Source organism: Balearica regulorum, chromosome 3 (genome assembly GCF_011004875.1).
Source record: "Balearica regulorum gibbericeps isolate bBalReg1 chromosome 3, bBalReg1.pri, whole genome shotgun sequence".
Lineage (NCBI taxonomy): Eukaryota > Metazoa > Chordata > Aves > Gruiformes > Gruidae > Balearica > Balearica regulorum.
Window position 1 is genome coordinate 101424143 of NC_046186.1, and position 20076 is coordinate 101444218.

General features: G+C 38.1%; 1 protein-coding gene across 2 annotated transcripts in view; it reads right to left on the minus strand.

Annotated features, from left to right (window-relative positions):
- Positions 1–20076, minus strand: part of LPGAT1 (lysophosphatidylglycerol acyltransferase 1) — a 67495-nt gene that overhangs the window by 21306 nt on the left and 26113 nt on the right. For both annotated transcript variants that reach the window (XM_075749203.1, XM_075749204.1), the window contains exons 4-6: positions 18213–18331; positions 11770–11865; positions 8394–8667 (exon numbers count right to left, since the gene is read on the minus strand). In XM_075749203.1, the coding sequence (XP_075605318.1) occupies positions 8394–8667; positions 11770–11865; positions 18213–18331 (489 nt within the window). The remainder of the gene's footprint in view (positions 1–8393; positions 8668–11769; positions 11866–18212; positions 18332–20076) is intronic.

Genomic DNA, 20076 nt, shown 5'->3' on the forward strand with positions numbered 1-20076 from the left:
TTCAGGCTAGTATAGTAATATACTTAATTAATGCTTAACACACTAGTATAGTAATACGCTTACATCATACCCAGAAATATCTTAAAGCATTTAAAAAGTTGACTAGTAAAACCAGCCACCTGTTGGCAGAAGCATGTAAGAGGTGTTAGGTCTTAGTACTAAGAACAAGACTCTTCAAGCCTGCAGCTGAGATAGCTATGAAAGAAATACGATAGTGGTTGACAAAAACACTATTGGCATGAAGAACGTGCACAGGGATGGACTGTTCCTCATCTTTCTCAATACAAGAATAGACGTATTCAAAATGAAGCCAAGAGGAAAAGTTTTCAAAGCAAACAAAGAAATGATTCTTTGTGCAGAGGGGAATAAAACTGTGGGAAACGCCTTGCCAAAGGACGTCAAGGATGACAAGAGCTGGGTTCAAGAGGAAGCTGGACAAATACATGGAAGAAATCTGTTGGAGGGTTAACTAAACAAGCAGAAACCCCCATCTGGCTTGGAAACCTACCACAGTGGAAACAGTCGGAACCTAGGAGAGCCTGCAGGAGAAGTATGATGCACATTTGCTGCGTTCACACGCTTCCTCTGATACCCACTTGGAGTCATGGACAAGGTGTTAGGCGAGACAGATGTTTGGTCTTGCCCAGAATCTCAACTCGAATTTTACAGAAGAGCTACCACACACATGAAGAAATTCACAAAACACAGTCTGAGGCACACTCTCAAAGCCACAGTCATTAACACCAAGTAGAACATATGTGCAAGGACTCACAAGTTTCTACCTGCATTTAATTTAATTTGCATTTAACTTAATTATGAGAAGACAATTACAGCATCACTATCTTCTGTATCTATCAATTATTTTAACAAGCAGCCAGTGTTTTCATGGTGCCTACTCAACAATGGAGTAGCACTGCTTCGTTACAAATGCACATATGCTACCTGAAATAAGGGCAGACAGTATTTCCTAATATTTAGGTTATGAGTTATTAGTAGCATGCAATGTGCTATTCCAAAATTTGACCAAGTGCAAGCTACGCAGGTCAAGCTGAAACACCCAGTGTCACCTTCTAGAAATACAGTATTTTAAAACCCTGACAGACACGTGAAATGAGAACACGAGGTCCCATTAGAGGCTCCAAGCCTGCCAGCATCATGACAGAGTGCTTGTCAAGTCTCTCTGAAGAAAAGCACTAAGTACAGAGTCCTTCATTTTAAAAGTAGCAATGTATTAGAGAAAAGCCAATGTGAAATTAATAGTAAATCCACAGAAGTATTCATTTAGAAATGGATTTCAGAACAAAGCCATTCAATTTATTATTTTCCCAGATGTAAAGTAAGACTGGATAAAGACAAGTAAATTGTCTAAGTGAGTAAGCAACAAAGATCATTAATTGCAATTAAAAAGTGCCAGATGAATATGGGCACATTAACTTATTATTTACAGTAAAATGTTTTAAAATAATTTATTAAATATTTAGCTATTATTTCAAACTGTTCTTTCAGTGGATAATGGTTCAAACTTCATTACAGGAAGACTCCTGCCGTCCTCTTCTGTGCTGATTTCCTACCTTCTGCTTTTGTGGAGCAGAGCTGCTGCATGGATTCCTCAAGACCAGCTCCAAATTCATCTCTAGCCCCTTCCAGGGCAGGGTGGGGAAAAACTCCTGCCTCTGACAGTCCACCAGCAACTCCAGGTTAGAGGAAAAAAAAACCCAAAAACTGAAGGTAACATCAGCCTCCACAGACCCTCCTTTAGAGAAAGCAGGTCTTAGCGCAGCTCTCTCCACGTGCAATTACCAAGATGTGCTATCAAATCACAGTCACAGGCATATTTCTGCATCCTCTAGTTTAAAATAAGCCTTACATAATAATTCAAGATCTCACATTGCTAAAAAACCCTAAGTCACCGAGGATTTCAGAAAATTAATTTTGAACTAAATCTTGATGTCCTTTTTGGGGGGGGTTATACTGTGTTGTGAGCATATTTATTTTAAAGTCACAGATCCTGAAACTGAAAAAGAAACAGACAACTCCACTCAGTATGCCCGAGGATGATGCTTTCCAGCCTAAGCAGACCTTTGAACAAGAATAAACCCTATTATTTTTAAAATGGAGCACACTAACAGGAACTCAGAACAGAAAGACTGCTGCATTAGTTATAATACAGTGTGACTCTCAGGCCTGGCATTTGTAGCTGAAAAAAAGGGAGTTGCATATACTTGTTCAAGAACTCCCCTTGCCAAGTTTGGCTTGGCCAACACAGCCACAGATGTTTCTGACAGCCAAACCCTTTTGAATCTTCTACCTATCATTAAAAGACACCCTCATCCTTCATTTCTAGTACCTGCTGAAAGATTGAGCAGTGTGGCTGCCACTGAATGCAGCAGAAGAAACTGCTGCAGAGGCCAAGTTTAAGCCGATCTCTCCGAGGACTCATTTTTCTTCTGTGGTGTCAGTCTGCTTGCTACTTTCAGCATAGGTGGAAGATTTTGATTTTTCAAATTGCCTCAAAATGTTAGCGGTCTGATTCTTTTTTAAGTAGTACATAAATGTTCAAAATAGGCCTGCAGGCATCTGTCCTACACTGTTGCATCCAAACCATGTAGTAATAATGTACCTTAGTATGAATGGTACATACTTGCCTTATGAGTGCTAAGACAAGACTGAACAATCACATGCAACAGCCTAGACAAAAAAACCCCAACAACAACAAAAAACCAACCCCACCAAAAAATAAAAAAACCCCAGTCTCCTAACTTGTTGGGGGTTTTTTCTGGGGGGGTGGGGTGGGGTTTTTGTTTGGTTTTGGGTTTGTTTTTTTTAAATCACCAGCAGAGGCAAATCTTCATAACTTGTTGCCATATTTTTGTTCTAGCTTTGGATTCAGTGCCAGTAAGTTGCTTAATACTTAGTTACCAGCATTGTCAGGACATCCAGTGCTCCGTCATCCTCTATGGTCCTCTCACAGTAGATACCTGACTGTCTATAATCACAAATTTAGTGGGGTTCAGAGCTTCTTTTTGTTTCCTCTATGTCCTCCTTGGGGTTACTCTCAATCAGTGCTACAAGCTGGATTTGACAATGTGCAGGACTCTTCAAACCCACTAGCAGACTGTCAGTGTTTACCACTGAGAAAAACAGCAACTTATAAAGACAGGTTTCAGCAGGAAACTTCACCTCCAGCCGAGCTCTGGATGGTGTGATACTGCCAAATTGCATCCGAAGTGGAAAAGAATGCACCAGCCAGGCGTGAACCTGAGGACCGCAGCTTCCACTTGAAAATGAAAATATTTACTAGTGTTCACTAGCATTCAGGTGTGGTTTCCTGAACACTTACATCACTCAAAATGCAGCCAAAAGAGGCTGTGGCCTCCCGCTGCACAGCAGTGCGTTCTTGCAACTTGCTGCTTGTCCTCTACTTGTCCTCGTGTGATCAACTGGACTACTGACCTTAAAATTAACTCTTTTCCCAAAGATTAGCTCTCAGACTGAACATCTTACTCATTATCCAAGATCTCTCTGTAACAAATCACCTGGAACAAAACAAGAAGCCCCTTTCCAGGATTAAAAAAAAAGCCTTCTCATGCTATTCAAGTCACATTCATCATAACAGTGAATTAAAAAGTTTGATTAAAAAAATCAATTACAAATTCCAGTGTCCAACTCTGCAGAAGGGAAAATTAAATTTCTCTGAGAAAAATCATCAGAACTGAATGTACTGCGCTGCACTTGAAAACAGTAAGATAAGATTTCAATATGGTTCTAAACCAAGCTCATAGCAACCTCTTATCAGACAAAAAATTGCTGCATGGTAAAATAAAGCAGAATTAAAAAAACCACACCAAACACACATTAGAGCAAGGTTGATCAAAAATAAGCTCTGGAACAATATCTTCAGTGAACAATTACTCCGAAGTCCTTTGAATTGCCACCTGTTTAACACTTAGAACATTTTGCTAGTTCTAAAACTCACAAGAAGATCAGTTCTTACTAACTGAAGAAATGCTGTACTTGCAGCTATGTCAGAGACTAAGCATTCTGTTAAAAAATTAAATGAGCAAAACCAAACCATAAAATAACTGCGCATACATCAGCCCCTACATGCATGGCTATGCGTCAAGTATTTCTGTGCTGCCCATATTGCTATTCTGCGCTAAAACCTTCTCCTGGAATGCAGGCGCTGGCAGCAGCATTCTGTTTGGGGGCACAGCACATCTGCCCGGAGGGATGCTTTCATCTGACCCCAGAACTAACTTACTCCATTTTTTCAGGGACAGACACCACTTAACTACATTGTCTGTACTTTCTAGCTTCAGAAGCACTCAAGCCATCAAGTGATAGTACTACCTTTCCTGTATTTTTTTCCATCCTTCTATTTATTTAAGAATAAAATTGTAAAATTTCATTAAAATTAAACATGTGTTTCAAAAGGCAGCAAAAGCAACAACTGTTTTAGTAATGTAATTTAGTATTTACCAGCAATAAATTAAATTTCACCCTGATGAAGGCTAGTACTTGGAACTTTAAATAGGAAAAAAGGCTTGGAAAACTGTTAGGAGGAGGAAATTAAGAACATAGGAGGCTGCTTGCCTTGGAAAACCAACTGATAAAGAACTGATCAGCTTAAGTACAAGAATAATCAAATAGTATTGATCATCTAGCTCAGGAACATTTGTTCTTCCTGTCACTTTACAGAGGAAGAATCAGGTAATAAACTGTGGGAAATTCATAACTAGTACAAAAATAAACTGAAAAGGGGACTGAATATTAAGAAAATGAAAATCATAATTAAGGCTAATGAAATTCTGAGGAGGCTACTGAACCTCGCCCTTCACAACATAAACCCACCAAAGGGATGACAGAAATGAGATTAGAGACTTTACAGAAGGACAGATGATGTAGCATTTCGCTGTTGCACAATTCTTGAACTACGATTTGAAGGCTGTAACTCCAGTGACATTTGATGTACAAAAGCAAACGAGTGGGTGACATGACGAAACAACTGTATGCAACTTGGTCTATCCCAAATCAGGGTGCAGCGTAGCAGTATATTAAGAATGAACCATCTTTTATTATAGTGGCTTTTGTCATCTTTTCTTCTTTCACCCAGTATTATACACCATTCCAGTTGAGAAACTAGAATGGTATAAAATTTGCAATGGTATAAAAGCTACAAGGATAATTTTAAAGGAATTAAGTACTAACAAAATGACAGCACTCAAGAACACCACAACTGTGTATCATGACTCATAGCTACCCAGGAAACTCAACAGGAAGGAGACATAATTTTTGATGAGGAGTTACCCTTAATCTAAAAACCAATTTAACTAAAATTAGGTGGGGGAGGAGGTGAACCCCCATCATTATCAGGAAAGCTTGGCAGTAACAAAAAGATCGAGAAAATGATAAATAATGGAGAAGAAAGCTTATTATAGTAAGCTGAATAATTTGGTAACCCAGGACACCAGGAACATTGTTAAATAAGGCACTACAGAGCACAAGAAGAAGTGGTGCAGAGCAAAAATGTTTTCAGTGAGCCATGAAGCGTGATGCTACTGAGACACAAGCCACTTCACAAGCAAACAAGTACAGTAATAACGTGCAAAAAGTTTATACACAATCTCTATGCAAGACACTGGTGAAATCTTTACCGTATAGACTACATCTAGTTCTAGCACCCACAACTCAATGATGGTAACAAGAGGACACAGGCAAGTTTGATTTCACTCAGCTAGGTTTTTTCATGTGGTTTTAAAAAGGGAAAGATAGAAGAGATAAATGTAAAGATGATCACTAACTTGTTAGGCTTCTAACTCTGTAATATAATCATATCAATTTATATAATTATATTTCATTCAACTGAACAAACATTCTTCAAAAATTTTCTGAAGTGGCAAGAGTGTAGTAAAAGCATTTGGAAGGCAGAAGATTAGAGGAAGAGTCTTTTATACAAGAAATAGATCAAGAATTAACCTTTTGAACATCTCTGAAAGGGAAGTTTTACCATGCTAGAAACATTTTTGTGAACTTAAGAGAGCACTTAAAATACCTCAGCTTCATCATGTATCAAGTATTACGCTTTCCTAACATAGAAAATTATTTTCACTTCTCTTTCAGCCCTTTTATTATGTTTTCATGTCCATTACTCTGAAAGAACGATAGCTAAAATTATGCATTTCTTTCCTATTTTTGCCCACTTCTCTTTCCTTCTGTTTCTGAGTAGGATGGACAGATGTGGTTCCATTGTATTTCTGAGACAATGCCTTTATTTCAGTGCCCAGTTAGGTGAATTACTATCAAATGCTCATTTCTCTGGAGTCTAAATCATGTCACTCAGGGGAAAAAAAAAAAGCCAGGCTTGATGTTTAACTAAGTTGATAGCAATCTAAGAGTATGAAAACATAAAATTGGTATTTGATGAGTGCTTTTGGTCCCCTTTTGGTCAAGGGCTGTAATTCATTTGGAGAACTTCTTTCCTTTCATACCTTTTCGCCTTTGAGATGGAAAGAAATAGAACAGGAACAGACCAAACTTTTCTCCTTAAAAAACCCCTCAAACTTTTAACAAGGACTGAGGTATTCTGTTTCTCTCTTTTAAACCTAAAATCTTCTAAAACAACAAGGGCTTTCTTCAGCCTTTCTTTTCTGAATGTAGCCTGAAAGGAAATATTCCGATGCATTCCACAGCTTGATTTTCAGTTAATTTTAAATCTTCCCTCCACTCCTGCAAGAACATCATTTCCATTCATTTCCTATGTTGACAAGATTAACTTCAAAACTAAAAATCTGGAAGCAATTTCTGTATGAAGGTTCCTGCTAACCCTGCAATTTGAACCTCAGGCAGAAAAACCCAAAGTCATCTGCATATGTGTCTTCATCTTTGGTTCAAGCTGCCAAATGATTATAATAATTTGGCTATGGAAATACCAGCACCACCCATCAATAAGAAACCACCACAAACTCCCAATCCATTGTTTCTATAGTAAGTAACAGAAATCTGCAACTAGGTTAAAGTAAGATCTAACCCCGCTCTCAAACGTGCCAAGAAGTCAATTTTAAAAATTGAGAGACTAAAAGCACCAAGTCCCATAAATACAGGCATTATTTATACCCCAGCTATACCCTACAGCCCAGGCATCCCGCAACAATAATGCTGCAAGAATATTCTTATTCCCTCATAACTCTTCTAACATAAGACAGCCAAAACAATCCTTCAAAATCTAGTCATCAGTGACAGTTAACTCCAGCAACGAAAGAGGACAGTCATCATAAAAATCTGTAGAGAATAGAACTTGAACTCAACAGAAAATAGTTCAAGAAGAAGAATAAAGTATACAGTACTGGATGCAAAGAAACTTTTAAAACCAGGAATAAAAACATGAACATAGTTTGCAAATTCCAGAAATACTTTTACTACAGTTCCATACCATCATAAACCAGCGCAAACCATCAGTCTTGCTGAAAGGAGCAGCCCACCTTCCTGCTCACTCTGAGTGCCCATTCTATTATCTGATTTTACCCATCATGTGTGTCAAGCCCAGCATCCATGCAGCCACACCACAGACTACATCATATTAAAATTAAGGTCCTCTTTTTTTTTTTTTTCTTTCTCTCAACATCAAAAAATAAAGTCAGTGCAACTAAAAGTAAATATGAAAACATTTATATAAATACGATGGACCATTATGGATGTATTTGACATTTAAAGAGACCAGCTGTCCTGGTTTCAGCTGGGATAGAGTTCATTTTCTTCGTAGTAGCTGGTATAGTGCTGTGTTTTGGATTTAGTATGAGAATAATGTTGATAGCAACAACTAAAGCATCAGTGTGTTAAGTAGTGCTTATGCGAAGTCAAGGACTGTTCAGTTTCTCATGCCCTGCCACTGACAAGGCTGGAGGTGCACCAGAAGCTGGGAGGGGGCACAGCCAGGACAGTTGACCCAAACTGGCCAAAGGGATATTCCATACCATATGACATCATGCTCAGCATATAAACCAGGGGGAGCTGGCTGGAAGCGGGGGGTGATGGCTGCTTGGGGACTGGCTGGGCATCAGTCGGCAGGTGGTAAGCAATTGTTTTTCATTTGCATCACTTGTTTTTCTTGGGTTTTATTTTTCTTTTTGTTATTTTCCTTTTCATTAGGATTATTATTAATTGTATTTTATTTCAATTATTAAACTGTCCTTATCTCAACCCATGAGTTTTCTCACTTTTACCCTTCTGATTCCCTCCCCCATCCCACGAGGGAGGGCAAAGTGACTGAGTAACGGTGTGATGCTTAGCTGCCGGCTGGGGTTCAACCACAACACCAATCCAACACAATGTTTTGCTTAACTCAAATCTTGGACATTCAATTTTCTTTTTATCCACAAGACTGAAGTGGTCTTTACCTTTTATCACAGCGTCTCCACCTGTTGGATTTCCATTTTCTTGCGGCGCTACAAGCGTTTTCAGAATTACTTGTGTTGCCCCAAGTCTTGGCAGGGTGACGTGTTTAAGAAATGGCAAATTGTTTTTCTTGGCAAATGCCTGACTTGTTTCTCTCCTTTTCCTAAGAAAGCCACCCTCTGGAAATAAAACAATCCATTTCCGATTGCGGCTCCTGTAATATTTTTCTAGATGCTCCTTGAGTAACACAAGCTGCTGGTCACGGTGTGCTCTTCCCTATAAGGATAAAACAATACCTAAATAAAATGAATGCTTAAAAGAGACAACATTAGACAGAAGTATTGCATTTCTAAGATTTCTCTCTTTTCAGAGATACAAATAAGCCCCTAAGACAACACAAAAACCCTCTCCTCAGAGTACCTACCGGTGGTAGGTACTTTACAGAAAGCCTGAGAAAAAGCCCCTGAAATTGAGGATGAAGCTCCTGATTTGATGACTTCTCTGCAAAAGTGTCCAGATTGTAATCGGGAACTTCACATAACAGGAGAATGTACTTACAGAATTGCCTAGCTGATATGAGGTTCCAAATTGAATTTGCTACACTGAATTCTGCAAACAGTCTAGGATTCAAGCTATGATTTTGAGGTCTATGTATCATCAGTAATTTTTGCAAGCCAAACAGTATCTTTACTTACACTATCTTCTACCCACCTTTCCCCTCACCCCCATCCCCTATTAGAATGCAGAGGTACCACAGACAGACCTCAAGACCAGGCCTGATTTGAGATACCACAGGTTTCACCCAAATCTGTGTTGCTCAAATGACTCATTCATTTCTCCTCTTTGATATATTAGCACAACTTCTTCATTTAAGACAGTAAGATATGTCCTTAATTACTGTAGAAATATCCTCAATATCTTAATAACAATCTTCTCTCTTCCATCTCTGCACACAGCAAGAGCGAGCTACCCAAATTTTCACAGGAATGAATTTACATCAATTCGTATTTGAGTGCTCAAAAGTGACTTTGTTAAATCACTCAAAAGACTCAGGAGTCCAAAATTTAAGCTCTCCTCAGCAGAGGCAACTTCAATTCTCTGAAACATCGACAAAACTGCCACAAACCTTCCACTGTTTGGTGGCTGGTTGGGGTTTTTTTTTTGGCAGAGGGAGGAGAGGGAAAGAGTGGGATTGAGTGGAAGACATCAAGAAACAATATTTTACTGAAGATGAGTTTTTGTGAAAGTGTTTCTCCTAGATTTTGAAGTCTCATGACTGCAATTACTTCCAAGTTACCTTAGGAAAGGGAAAGAAAAAGCTCTGCCTGCTCATGTTAATGCAGTTAAAGAGCAATATAAAAGTTCCTCAGTTAAACCAGTCCTTTCTCACCAGACCACAGGACTCTGGGATAGCATGGTAGTTAAGAAAAGAGCAGTGAACAATAAACTTCCCACACATTAGATATTAGAACTCTCCAAAACCTAAACAAACCTAACAAACATGACTGGTGGATAAATTGTAGTTTAGCAAATACAGTGGGGTTTAAGATGCTGCTGCAATATCGAAAAATCTACTGGGCTAATGGGAAAGAGGAGTGTTTAAAAGTAACCGTGACTAACAGCATACTGAACAGTCCTGGAAGATAAAAGGCAGTTAACATACTGTCCAGAAAGAAAAGAAAGTAAGTCATACAGAAGCAGTTCCCTAATGCAACCAGTTCTTGAAGACCATGGCTAGTTGATCACCATGACAGGGAACGGGCTCAGCCTTCTTTCCTTTAGAGGAAAGAAAACAGGTAGCTGCAGACTGCTGACAAATTCTTTAGGATGCCATGCACTTTGCACCACCAATACAGCAAGTTACTGACAGTCTCAGTTTCCAGTAAACTTTTCAATGGGAGAAGAGAAAACACTAGTCAACTTCTAGTAGACCTCAGAAGCATTCCTAAAACTGCCATTGATGCTTTTCATGAGAATGAAGTTAATGTACATTTTTAACAAATAGGATGTATTGTACCGTGATCAAATTACATTATTTTATGGGATGGGGGTGGGGAATAATCAATATTACTAGGGCCTTTCTTTAGCTAGGCAAAGGACCATTATTCACTCACCTTAAGTGTTTTTGCTACACCCAAAAGCTAACTAACAGCCAAGAAACATTTTATTTTCAGTTGGTTTCTATTTAGACTCATGATGACATAATTTTGTTTGTGATGCTGCATATCTCAGCCACTTCACAAAAATGAGGAAAAGCCTTAGTTTTTGCAGCTCAGTAATGGTTTGGTTTTGTAACTGGAATTGCAACACCACATTCAGAAATCACAATTAACAAGCTGACAGCCACGTGTACCTCAAAATGTGTATCTTGTGAATTTTAGCTACTGAAATAGATTTATATTTTACAAAATGTCAAACCCAGTTCCTTTCCATACTCTCACAGTACACAGTTGTTTATCTCTAGAGATCTTTATTTTATTATCTAATTTTGCCTGAGGTTTTCTAACCGTGCCTCTACTCTTAGTGAGAAATCTCACTTTAACTGTATATAGCTGTGATTAAGTATTTCTTTATTTCTTTCTGAGTAAATTAGCTGCTTCTCTGTAAAGTGAAAATTCATTAATTTGCTCTGGCTGCCCACACATTTTAAGTCCAGACGAATAAAAATAAGGAGAGGAAAGAAATGTGTATGCTGGATGTCGCAGTTCACATAACTGGCAGTAGGTTCATGCTTATCATTGTACTTCTAAGTTTCTACTTTTAGAGTGCAGTTTGATCAACAGCTACCAAAACAACAACAACAACAAAAAATTGTAAGAAATAATCTGAGGTTTTCAGTCCTTAATGTTTGAGATGCTGAGCTCAACACACATTCTTCCCTGATACTCAAATAATAATTAACCTTCGAGTATCAATAAATTACTATTTATGCAGGTCCATCACCACCTTAAACTAGTCTACTACCATGTCACCACCAAAAGGGATGGTCCTGCCTTTCCTTATTGGAAACTTTGACAGTCAGAACAGTGACCTAACCAGACTCACTGCACAGCTTCAAGGTCACTAAGGAAAGAAGAGAGGCACCAACAATGGACAGTCAGAAGCTCAGAGACAAAAAGGAGTGCCCACGTACTTTGCTTGTACACCTCTCATAAAAGGCTCCCGTCGTAATTGGGTTCTGTAAACATTTGTCTAAGCAAATAATAAAATAAGCTTGGGAAAAAAGCAGTTTCAGAACAAAGCTCTACCCAAATACACACATTACAACATAGTTATTTCATCCTGCAAACCATTCAGGAGGTAACGAGTAAGTCCCATAACAACACAATGTTCCAAACGTAAGCATAAATCAAAGCACTATTACATGTTCCTATTTACCTGTCTTATAAAGAAGTCTCCGTGGATTAGAGACACAATGCCAAAATTTGTATACTTAAAAATATGATCCATCAGCCACATCATCTGACGGACAACCTGAAAAGTTAGAAAAAAAAAGTTTAGTAACTATCAAGTGCAGAGAATTATGCATACACTGTCACATTCTTGTCATTCTTGCAATGGCAATAAAACTAGCAAATATATGGAATAAAGTCCTTTAAGCCCCAAAGGATAAAGCAGCACAGATATTACTCTTCTCCCTCAAGAGAAGGATTAAATAGCTGTCTTTTTGTAATATAATATACACTTCTACATTCTAGCCACATGCTAGAATAATTTCTACTCCATCTTTTCACACAGGTAATGTAATGCTTCTTACTGACATACCACAACTTTAAGCCAGTTGCAAACTAAAACCATTTTCAGTGTTTGTTAAGGTACACAAAACAAAGATCTCTATTTGAAATCTCCAACCGTTTTATGCCTATCACGAAGACATGTTTTCTTGTATTTTTTTGTACTTGGCCATTTTAGGGATGAGATCATGTTGTTCTCATGCTTCTGCTGTGCACATGCTCCATACATGCTCACTCTGTCTTTGAACAGCAGCATTCACTGAGACCTACGTACAGTCCACATGCTATTACTGATTTCTCTCATGGCAGAGCAGCCACATGCATCTCTGAAAATTTCATTAAGTCATGCTCCTTGTCCCAGCCAAGAAGCATGGTGAGAAGGGAAAAACAGAGGTTGAGCCATTAGATTCACTTTGACCATCACTTCTTACAGGATGACGAAGGCCGATTTATACCTGTTCAGCCCTTTGAAATTTAAAATAGAAGAATTACTCCAGAAGAGGTAAAAAATAGAGGGGAAAAGCTGCTTCTCTCACATCTTTCCCCTCTATAGGGGGAAATCAATACTGATTCAAGTTCAGTGAAACTTAAAGTCATATAACATATAGTCTTCCATTTATCACAATCAAAAAAGTATATGGAGAACCATGGTATTTCTCTGGTAGTCAGGCACCTTCAGCTGTCCTAGATACATAATTTGGGGCCAAGACAGAAATAGAGCAGTCTAAGAAATAAAGATTTCCTTTAGAAAATACAATGCATTGTTCATGTATTAGTTGATTACATCTACTGCTAAAATGTACTCTACCCTTCTCTCCAAACACCAGAGGTTGGCACAGTAATTGAAATACTCAGAAGCCACACCCATGCCTCCAACAATACTTCTAACAAAGTAGTTTGACACAGTGGAGGATGGTGGCTTTTACCTGTTTTCACATCTTCACATGTCTACATGGAATTTATAAAAAGCAGCAGATCATATTTCATGCAGGAATTCTGTTTTGTAAAAGCAGCTCGATAATTTGCTGTTTGCATCTAGAACTGCATGTATCAGTAAGTCTTTCTCCCCCAAAAATCTAATTATCTCTTGGAGTGCTCTGATTACCTGTTCTCCCTTTTGACCACAGAAGCTATAAAAGAATCCTGGGTTATATATTTGGAGAAAGATAACTGTCACATACCCTGTTTCTTTTACTTATCCTTAAGCAACTGCAGCCAGATGCTCAGCAAAGTGAAGTTTTTACACACTTGCAAGAACGTACCTGCCAAAGAACGCTTAAGATCCTTTATTGCCTTAGACATACAGCTGATCTCCCAGCTAAATCTGTCACATTTAGAAGCCAGCTATCCTTGCCTAAGAACACATACATTAAGATGACGCCAACTTTTGTGGTCTAAAATTCTAGCAAACTTTTTATTTGAAGATCTTGGATAATGCAAGAGCATCAATTTCTGGACCCTCTAGCATCACTGGAAGCGGAAAAGAAAACCATATTGGAGAGAAAAGGACAGCTCTCAAAGATCTAAGAGGTTTTGCTTCGGAAACAAGCATCCGTTTCTTCACTGTGACATGCTAGTATCCTTTCCTGACTGCCAGTGGTATTTCTTACTAGACATCCAAGTGAACAAAGACATACTATGTAATTATGAGAGATAAAAGAAAAATTAGTTCCTAGACGTAAGTCCTCACTTGAGACTAATATAGGTGAAACAGTTTCTCATACAGCTATCCCTGGGCCTGCATTAAATAAAAGAGAGGATCTTAAAGCAAAAATTCTTCTCTGCAGAGATTCACATTCTTTTAATTTCAGTAAATTAGAAAGCCTTAGGGAGGGGAAAAGAAAGAAAGAAAAGGTGTGCCCTAAGGACAAGAGTTTAAAAAAAAAAAAGCATCTCTGTGAGGTGTTATTGCTCTTCAAGGCACTACAATATCCCAGGTTCATGGCTGCACACCAGCCCAAAGATGACACGTTCATGCAGTGAACCATATCCTTTGACAAAACCACCACCAAAATTCCAGTGATGATGATCTAGCCTGCAGCTGTACCCATATGACTGTCAGTGTTCATCTCTTTCTTTAGCATTTTGACAAATATTGTTTTATTATAACAAGTAGAAGCTAAACCAACATAATCTATGTTACTGGGGGAGATAAGCAAGCTTAATAAACTGCTTCCCTGAAAAGAAAAGGTTTGTGCCTTTGAGGGGTCAACACTGGTCCCTAGACGTTCTATGGCAATCCTGGAGGAGGAACTCTTGCCCAGCAATGCTAGGGCTTCTCTCCTCCCGTACCACTTTACTGTTGTGTACCAGCTGGGCATTTAGATGACGGTAGGTTTCTCTTTAAAGTTTATCATTGCTCTTCAGAGCCTGAAGTCCATCTCACCATGTCTTAGGTGACACAGGGCTTCTAACTAGCATCCCTGGACTTCCTCAGTCTTTTTGAGATGGAGTGATGCAACTGTCAAAGATCAGTGTGACATACAAGTTATAACCAAGACAAAATGTACAGACAGTTTACTGCAAGTGAGCTACAAAGAGGCAAACTCCAGAGCTCAGTGATTACAAATATGCCTATAAGTATAGGCAGTAGTAAGAAGTACAAAGGGGTAATACATATATTTTATATATGAATTAATGAATATATACACACACACTAACACATAAAATAAAAAAGAAGGAGTTCAAAGAGTAGAACGCAATCAAAAGGCAAATTAGATTAACGGATATTCATTCTGTTATGCTACCAAGGACAGAATAGAGGACACTGCAAGATATTGGTGGTGGTTCTTCCATTTAGTATCCTCAGGAACAAAAGAATGCTTATCAGATGAGTCTCTTATCACTTGCATTTCAAGCAAAAAACATTCAGAAGTGTTTTGAGCACAGATTCATAGTTGTTTATGGATTGAAAGAATTTTTGGATTCTGTTTCAGGTCCTTTTTGCTTCATCCTTCCTGCTTAACTAAGTTCAGAATGCAGAAAAAGCTTTTACCAATTTTATAAAAAAAAAAAAAAAAAAAAAAATCAAAAAATCCAGGTGCCTCCTATTCAAAGGCCCACTTTCATTTCACTCTACATAGATTTCATAACGAAGCAACCAGAATAGACTGACTTTCATCTTTCAAGCACCTCTAACTTAACAATGAAACCTGGGAACGCATGTCTTGAAACTTGCACTCAGCTACAAGCTCTACTTTTTTCTCTCCACTGCACCCTTTCTGGCACTGCTTTTGCACTAAATCAATAAAAATAGCCACAGTTATCAGTCCTAAAACAGTCAGAAAGCAGTAATAGCAGCATTTTAACCTACTTCTCTTTGTTAAACACACAATCTTTGTGAGACCTCAACTAAGTTTTCTTTCAACACTTACTTTCACAAACAAATTGGAATGATTTCTTGAACTACATAAAAGGTGTAATTAGGTCACTTCTGATTCAGCTGAAACCTTGCTCTGTGTGGCTTGTCTTATGATAACATGTATTAGTCCTTCCATTAAAATGACAACTTTTAGCTAAGTTCCACTTCCCTAATAAGAGACCATGCTTTCCTTATTCACGTAAGTGAATCTGAAAGACAAGAAACATCTTAACATGTATTGTAGCTCACTGCTTAGTGAGATTAAATTTGCTTAAAACAGATAGGCTACACTATCATTTGTATATAAGAATATAGAATACTAGAAAAAAAATAGCATCACAGTTCCTGACACGGCCCTTAGGAAACATTGTCAAGTTGCAAGACCGTTTCAGTATTCTATCTCACTACACAGAAAAACATAGAACTTTAAATTGAACATTCCTGACATCTTAAATTAACTTTTTTTTAAAAGCAGCATTAAATGCTAAGTGCTTACAGATTACACCTGGTTTCAGTCTGTACTGGCTGGCAAAAGCAAGCAAAAGAAATTTTGGTCTGCCACAGCAGGAAGGTCTTCCTAGCTCTGCCACCGCATCATCACCGCCAAGAGGCCGCCTGTAGTAAGCTGATTTGCTTCTTTGTATGCCCTTCTGTGTGAAATGGAAGTGAGCCTTTCAACTTCACAAAAGACTGTGAGCGCTAAAAAGTGTTGTCTGAGTGTTAAAAAGTGTTTAGGAATTAGTGCAGCTTAACCTAAGCAAAATAAAAACAATTCTTGGAAATTTCTGTCTTGTTACTAACAGATGAATATCAAGGTTGTGAAGGAATTCATGTTAAGTTTAAACTGTATTTAAAGAAAACTACCTAATTTAAATAGTTGCCTATTGTATAATGATTTCTTTTGGACAGGTGGGTTTTTCTTTTTTCGTCCAGCCATTTCACAGTCACTCAAGACAATTCTGTTCTGTTCAGAAATATGAAGCATGCTATTTAAAAACACTTGATTCCGCAAGTTCTATCAAGGATAAACTATCCTCATCTTTCTCATTATTTTTAGCCACTTGTACTACCCATGATATATTTTAAGCATGTGTTGAAGCTCGCACTTTTTTCTTTCTTTTATTAGCTAAAAACATTAAAGCCATACTAGGCTCTGGTCATGGATATTCCAAGAGCAATGACTACAACTATTTAAGGGAAGAAGTACTGATTTTAAAGATGTTTTGCTTTTCTGAAAACCTGCAAACCTAACAGTTTCCCTGGTGAAGATTATTTGCCATCTCAATGCCCTCCTCCATTTTTAACATCATCTACATTCACTGAAACTTACTCTGTCTTGACTGAAACCTTTTAACTATGGAGTCAAACTGAATAAATATGGTTTAGATATATATACACATTAATATACATACATGAGTCAATGAAGCTCTGTGATATTTAAAACACCTGGGACATCAATGTCACAATTACATGCAATACATATCCACAGGACTATACCCTCACAGTCATATCTTTATCACAACATTGTCCTACGCATAATTTTGATGAAGAGAATTAAAGAGTGTTTATTCTGTCATTCTACTCATTGAGGTACAGTACAGAATACCATATATAACTAATTTCCTCAATTCCAAAATAAATTAAAGCAATTAAAAGTACTTTTAAAACACAGTCTTCTCTAGGCAACAGTAGAAAGAAATAAATTAGTCTCTGCTCAATCTTGAGTGGCATTTTCATACTTTCTTTTTGAGTTTGGTTTGAGTTTAATTTTTTTTAATCAGCTCTGCTGTTACGAGTTAAGATCTGGGAGAATTTCTAAAAAATTTTAAATCACTGGTAGAGATACAGCACATACAGAATCTATATTAATATACACTAAGAAAAACAGTGCTAATTACAAGTTGTGCAGATGCAATAAAAAGCAATTGTTTTCCTTGTTTCTTCACCATATTGTTGCAAGAAAGAAGACAACACTAAGACAGACACAGCTAATGCATTTTTTCAGCTTGCCGGGTATGTCTCCCACCCTTTGTAGCCTCATCATACATACCTCTTCCTCCTGATTTGCACATAAATTTAATTTCCTGTTTAGATTCCATACTCTAGTTTCCAGCACTACACTCCCTAGACATGAATTTTCTGAACAGCAATGCGTGAAACAATTGACAATAGTTGCACCTTTCGCCAAGAAATGCTTAAGAGTTTGTGAAATAAGAGCTCAAGCAATTTTGACCTTAGCTAGCTGGCTTAGCTTGGACATACCCTCGTTGGGAAGTCACTTTCGGTTTCTGAACTCCTACCAAAAATCCCATAAACAACTTGCTTCTAACTTTGAGAAGAATTCCATGCTGGAATAAAGTCATAACCAAGAAGCTAGACCTGCATTGGTTTCAGCAAAGCTGGCATGAGGTGAGAGGAAAAAGTCAAGTACATGATTACCTGCAAGGAGATCTGCTTCCCTCTATGTTAACCTAGACTGGATGCACACTGACTCAGCTCGTACTTGACCTTCTTCAAAGAAAACGTTTATGGTCTAAAACCTGCTCCAAGCTACTGGCTGTCACATTAAACCAAATCTAAACAAAAAGCTTCCTATTCAGGGCCTTGAGATTTTTTGGTGGATTAACACACAGAGGTCAGTCATCAGTATCGCACATAGATGCAAGCACACCCAAGGTAACAGACTGCAAACATGGAAGCTATCCCATTTCCCAGTTGTAGCCTACCGTGCCTTTATCCTGAAGGCACATCATCAGAGTGCAGACGTCACCTGTTGCTTGATGGTTCACCAGCACCATGGCTTCATCTTCAGATACTGCTTTAACATCATCACCCCATTCCACTACTATTAAAAAAGAAAAAAAGAAAAAGGTAAATTTTACAATGACCACATGGAAATTTTACTATCGACAGAACAAAACCCCCAAAGACCCCACACCCAAACAATTATAATAAAGAAACCTGCATGCTACATGTCAATTTAAATTGGCACATAGCATAAAAGATAGGAATATTAGCAAGATCATTTTTCCAAGCAGAGGGTATCCAGCTTAGTTTTAAATTGCATGCACAGAATAAGAACAAACCAAAAATAGCCTACCAGAACATATATACAGAGATTGATCTTTTTGTGTCATTATACCATTCCCTATTTAGGGTCTCAAAATTACATAAGCTTTTACCAAACTTTAAAATTTGACTGTCTCACCTCATTAGACTAAAAAAAAAAAAAGTTGTCAAAAATGGGTTTTTGTTTGGTTTTTGTTTGTTTGTTTTTAAACTTGGCAAGTTTGTTTCATGTCTACACTTACTGTTATTAAACTACTCGGGTAAAAGTAATACCAAAAAAATCTGTAGTTGGATCATTATGTTTAAAATGCTACTTTAAACAAACCCGCTAATTCAAACAAGTTAGCTACAGGCAAGAGAGTGGGTTCAGAAAATGCTGCTCAGATGACAGAAACTATTAGTCACTATTTGTAGACCAGAAACCAGATACTCCAGTAGCAAGAATGATGTCAGGAAGAAACTACAGCTGTTCATCATCCAACATCTACACTGAGTAGCAAAAATACGCTGAGGTAAAGAGAAGTTAAAATTGCTAGTTCCATCATCTCAAGAAAGAGAAGACTGCCTCCCGCAGAAGAACACAGGATGGAAAATTAGAAAAAGTCTGTTGTAAATCAAAGACGAGAATACATCTAATGCTGGTTTTGGGGCAAAGAGACAAGTGAGTAGAGTCCGGCCCTCTTCGATAAAAGGGATGGTTATTGCAATGCAGGGAAAGGGAAAGTATGGGCAGGCAGAGTAGCTCTATGAAGTTCAAAAGGAAAAGTAAGATGCATTGCCCATGCACGTAGGATGTGATTATTTTTCTGTGTTTGTTCGGTATCTTAGGTGGTTCTTACTGGCTATTACTTTCATTTCTGACATCAAAAGAAGTATTTCACCTCTACTACTGAATCTTTAGTAGTGTTATGGTTAGTACTGTCTCCAGGTGGTGAACAACTCTCATCACAGGACAATTAATTACTTCACTACTGTCTTTTCAAGCAGTGGTTTAACTGATGCAAAAGCAGTAGGCTACACACTGAAGACAAGAAGCAACAATCCATGCATAGCTTCCCTGTCCTTGCAGAAATCCAATCAGCATCACACCTTTGAAAATTGCCACTTCTATTACTTTCTAATGGCTCCCAAATTAGTACTGAATTGAGACTTGAACACAAAGTAAAAAAATAAAATGCTGTATTTGGTCACAAGTAGACAGAAACAGTCTAGAGATATGAAGGTGAGGAGGACTATTCATTCTTTTTCCCCAGGCAAGCTAAGCACGTATACTTTCTTATTTTTCTCAACATGAACTTGGAAGATCCCCTTCATCTTTGGATTGAGAGCAGCCATGAGGAGAAGGCCTTGAGGGTGTTGGTGGACAAGAAGTTCAACATGAGCTGGCAATGTGCGCTTGCAGCCCAGAAAGCCAACCGTATCCTGGGCTGCATCAAAAGAAGCATAATCAGGTCAAGGGAGGTGATTCTCCCCCTCTACTCTGCTCTCATGAGACCTCACCTGGAGTACTGCATCTAGCTC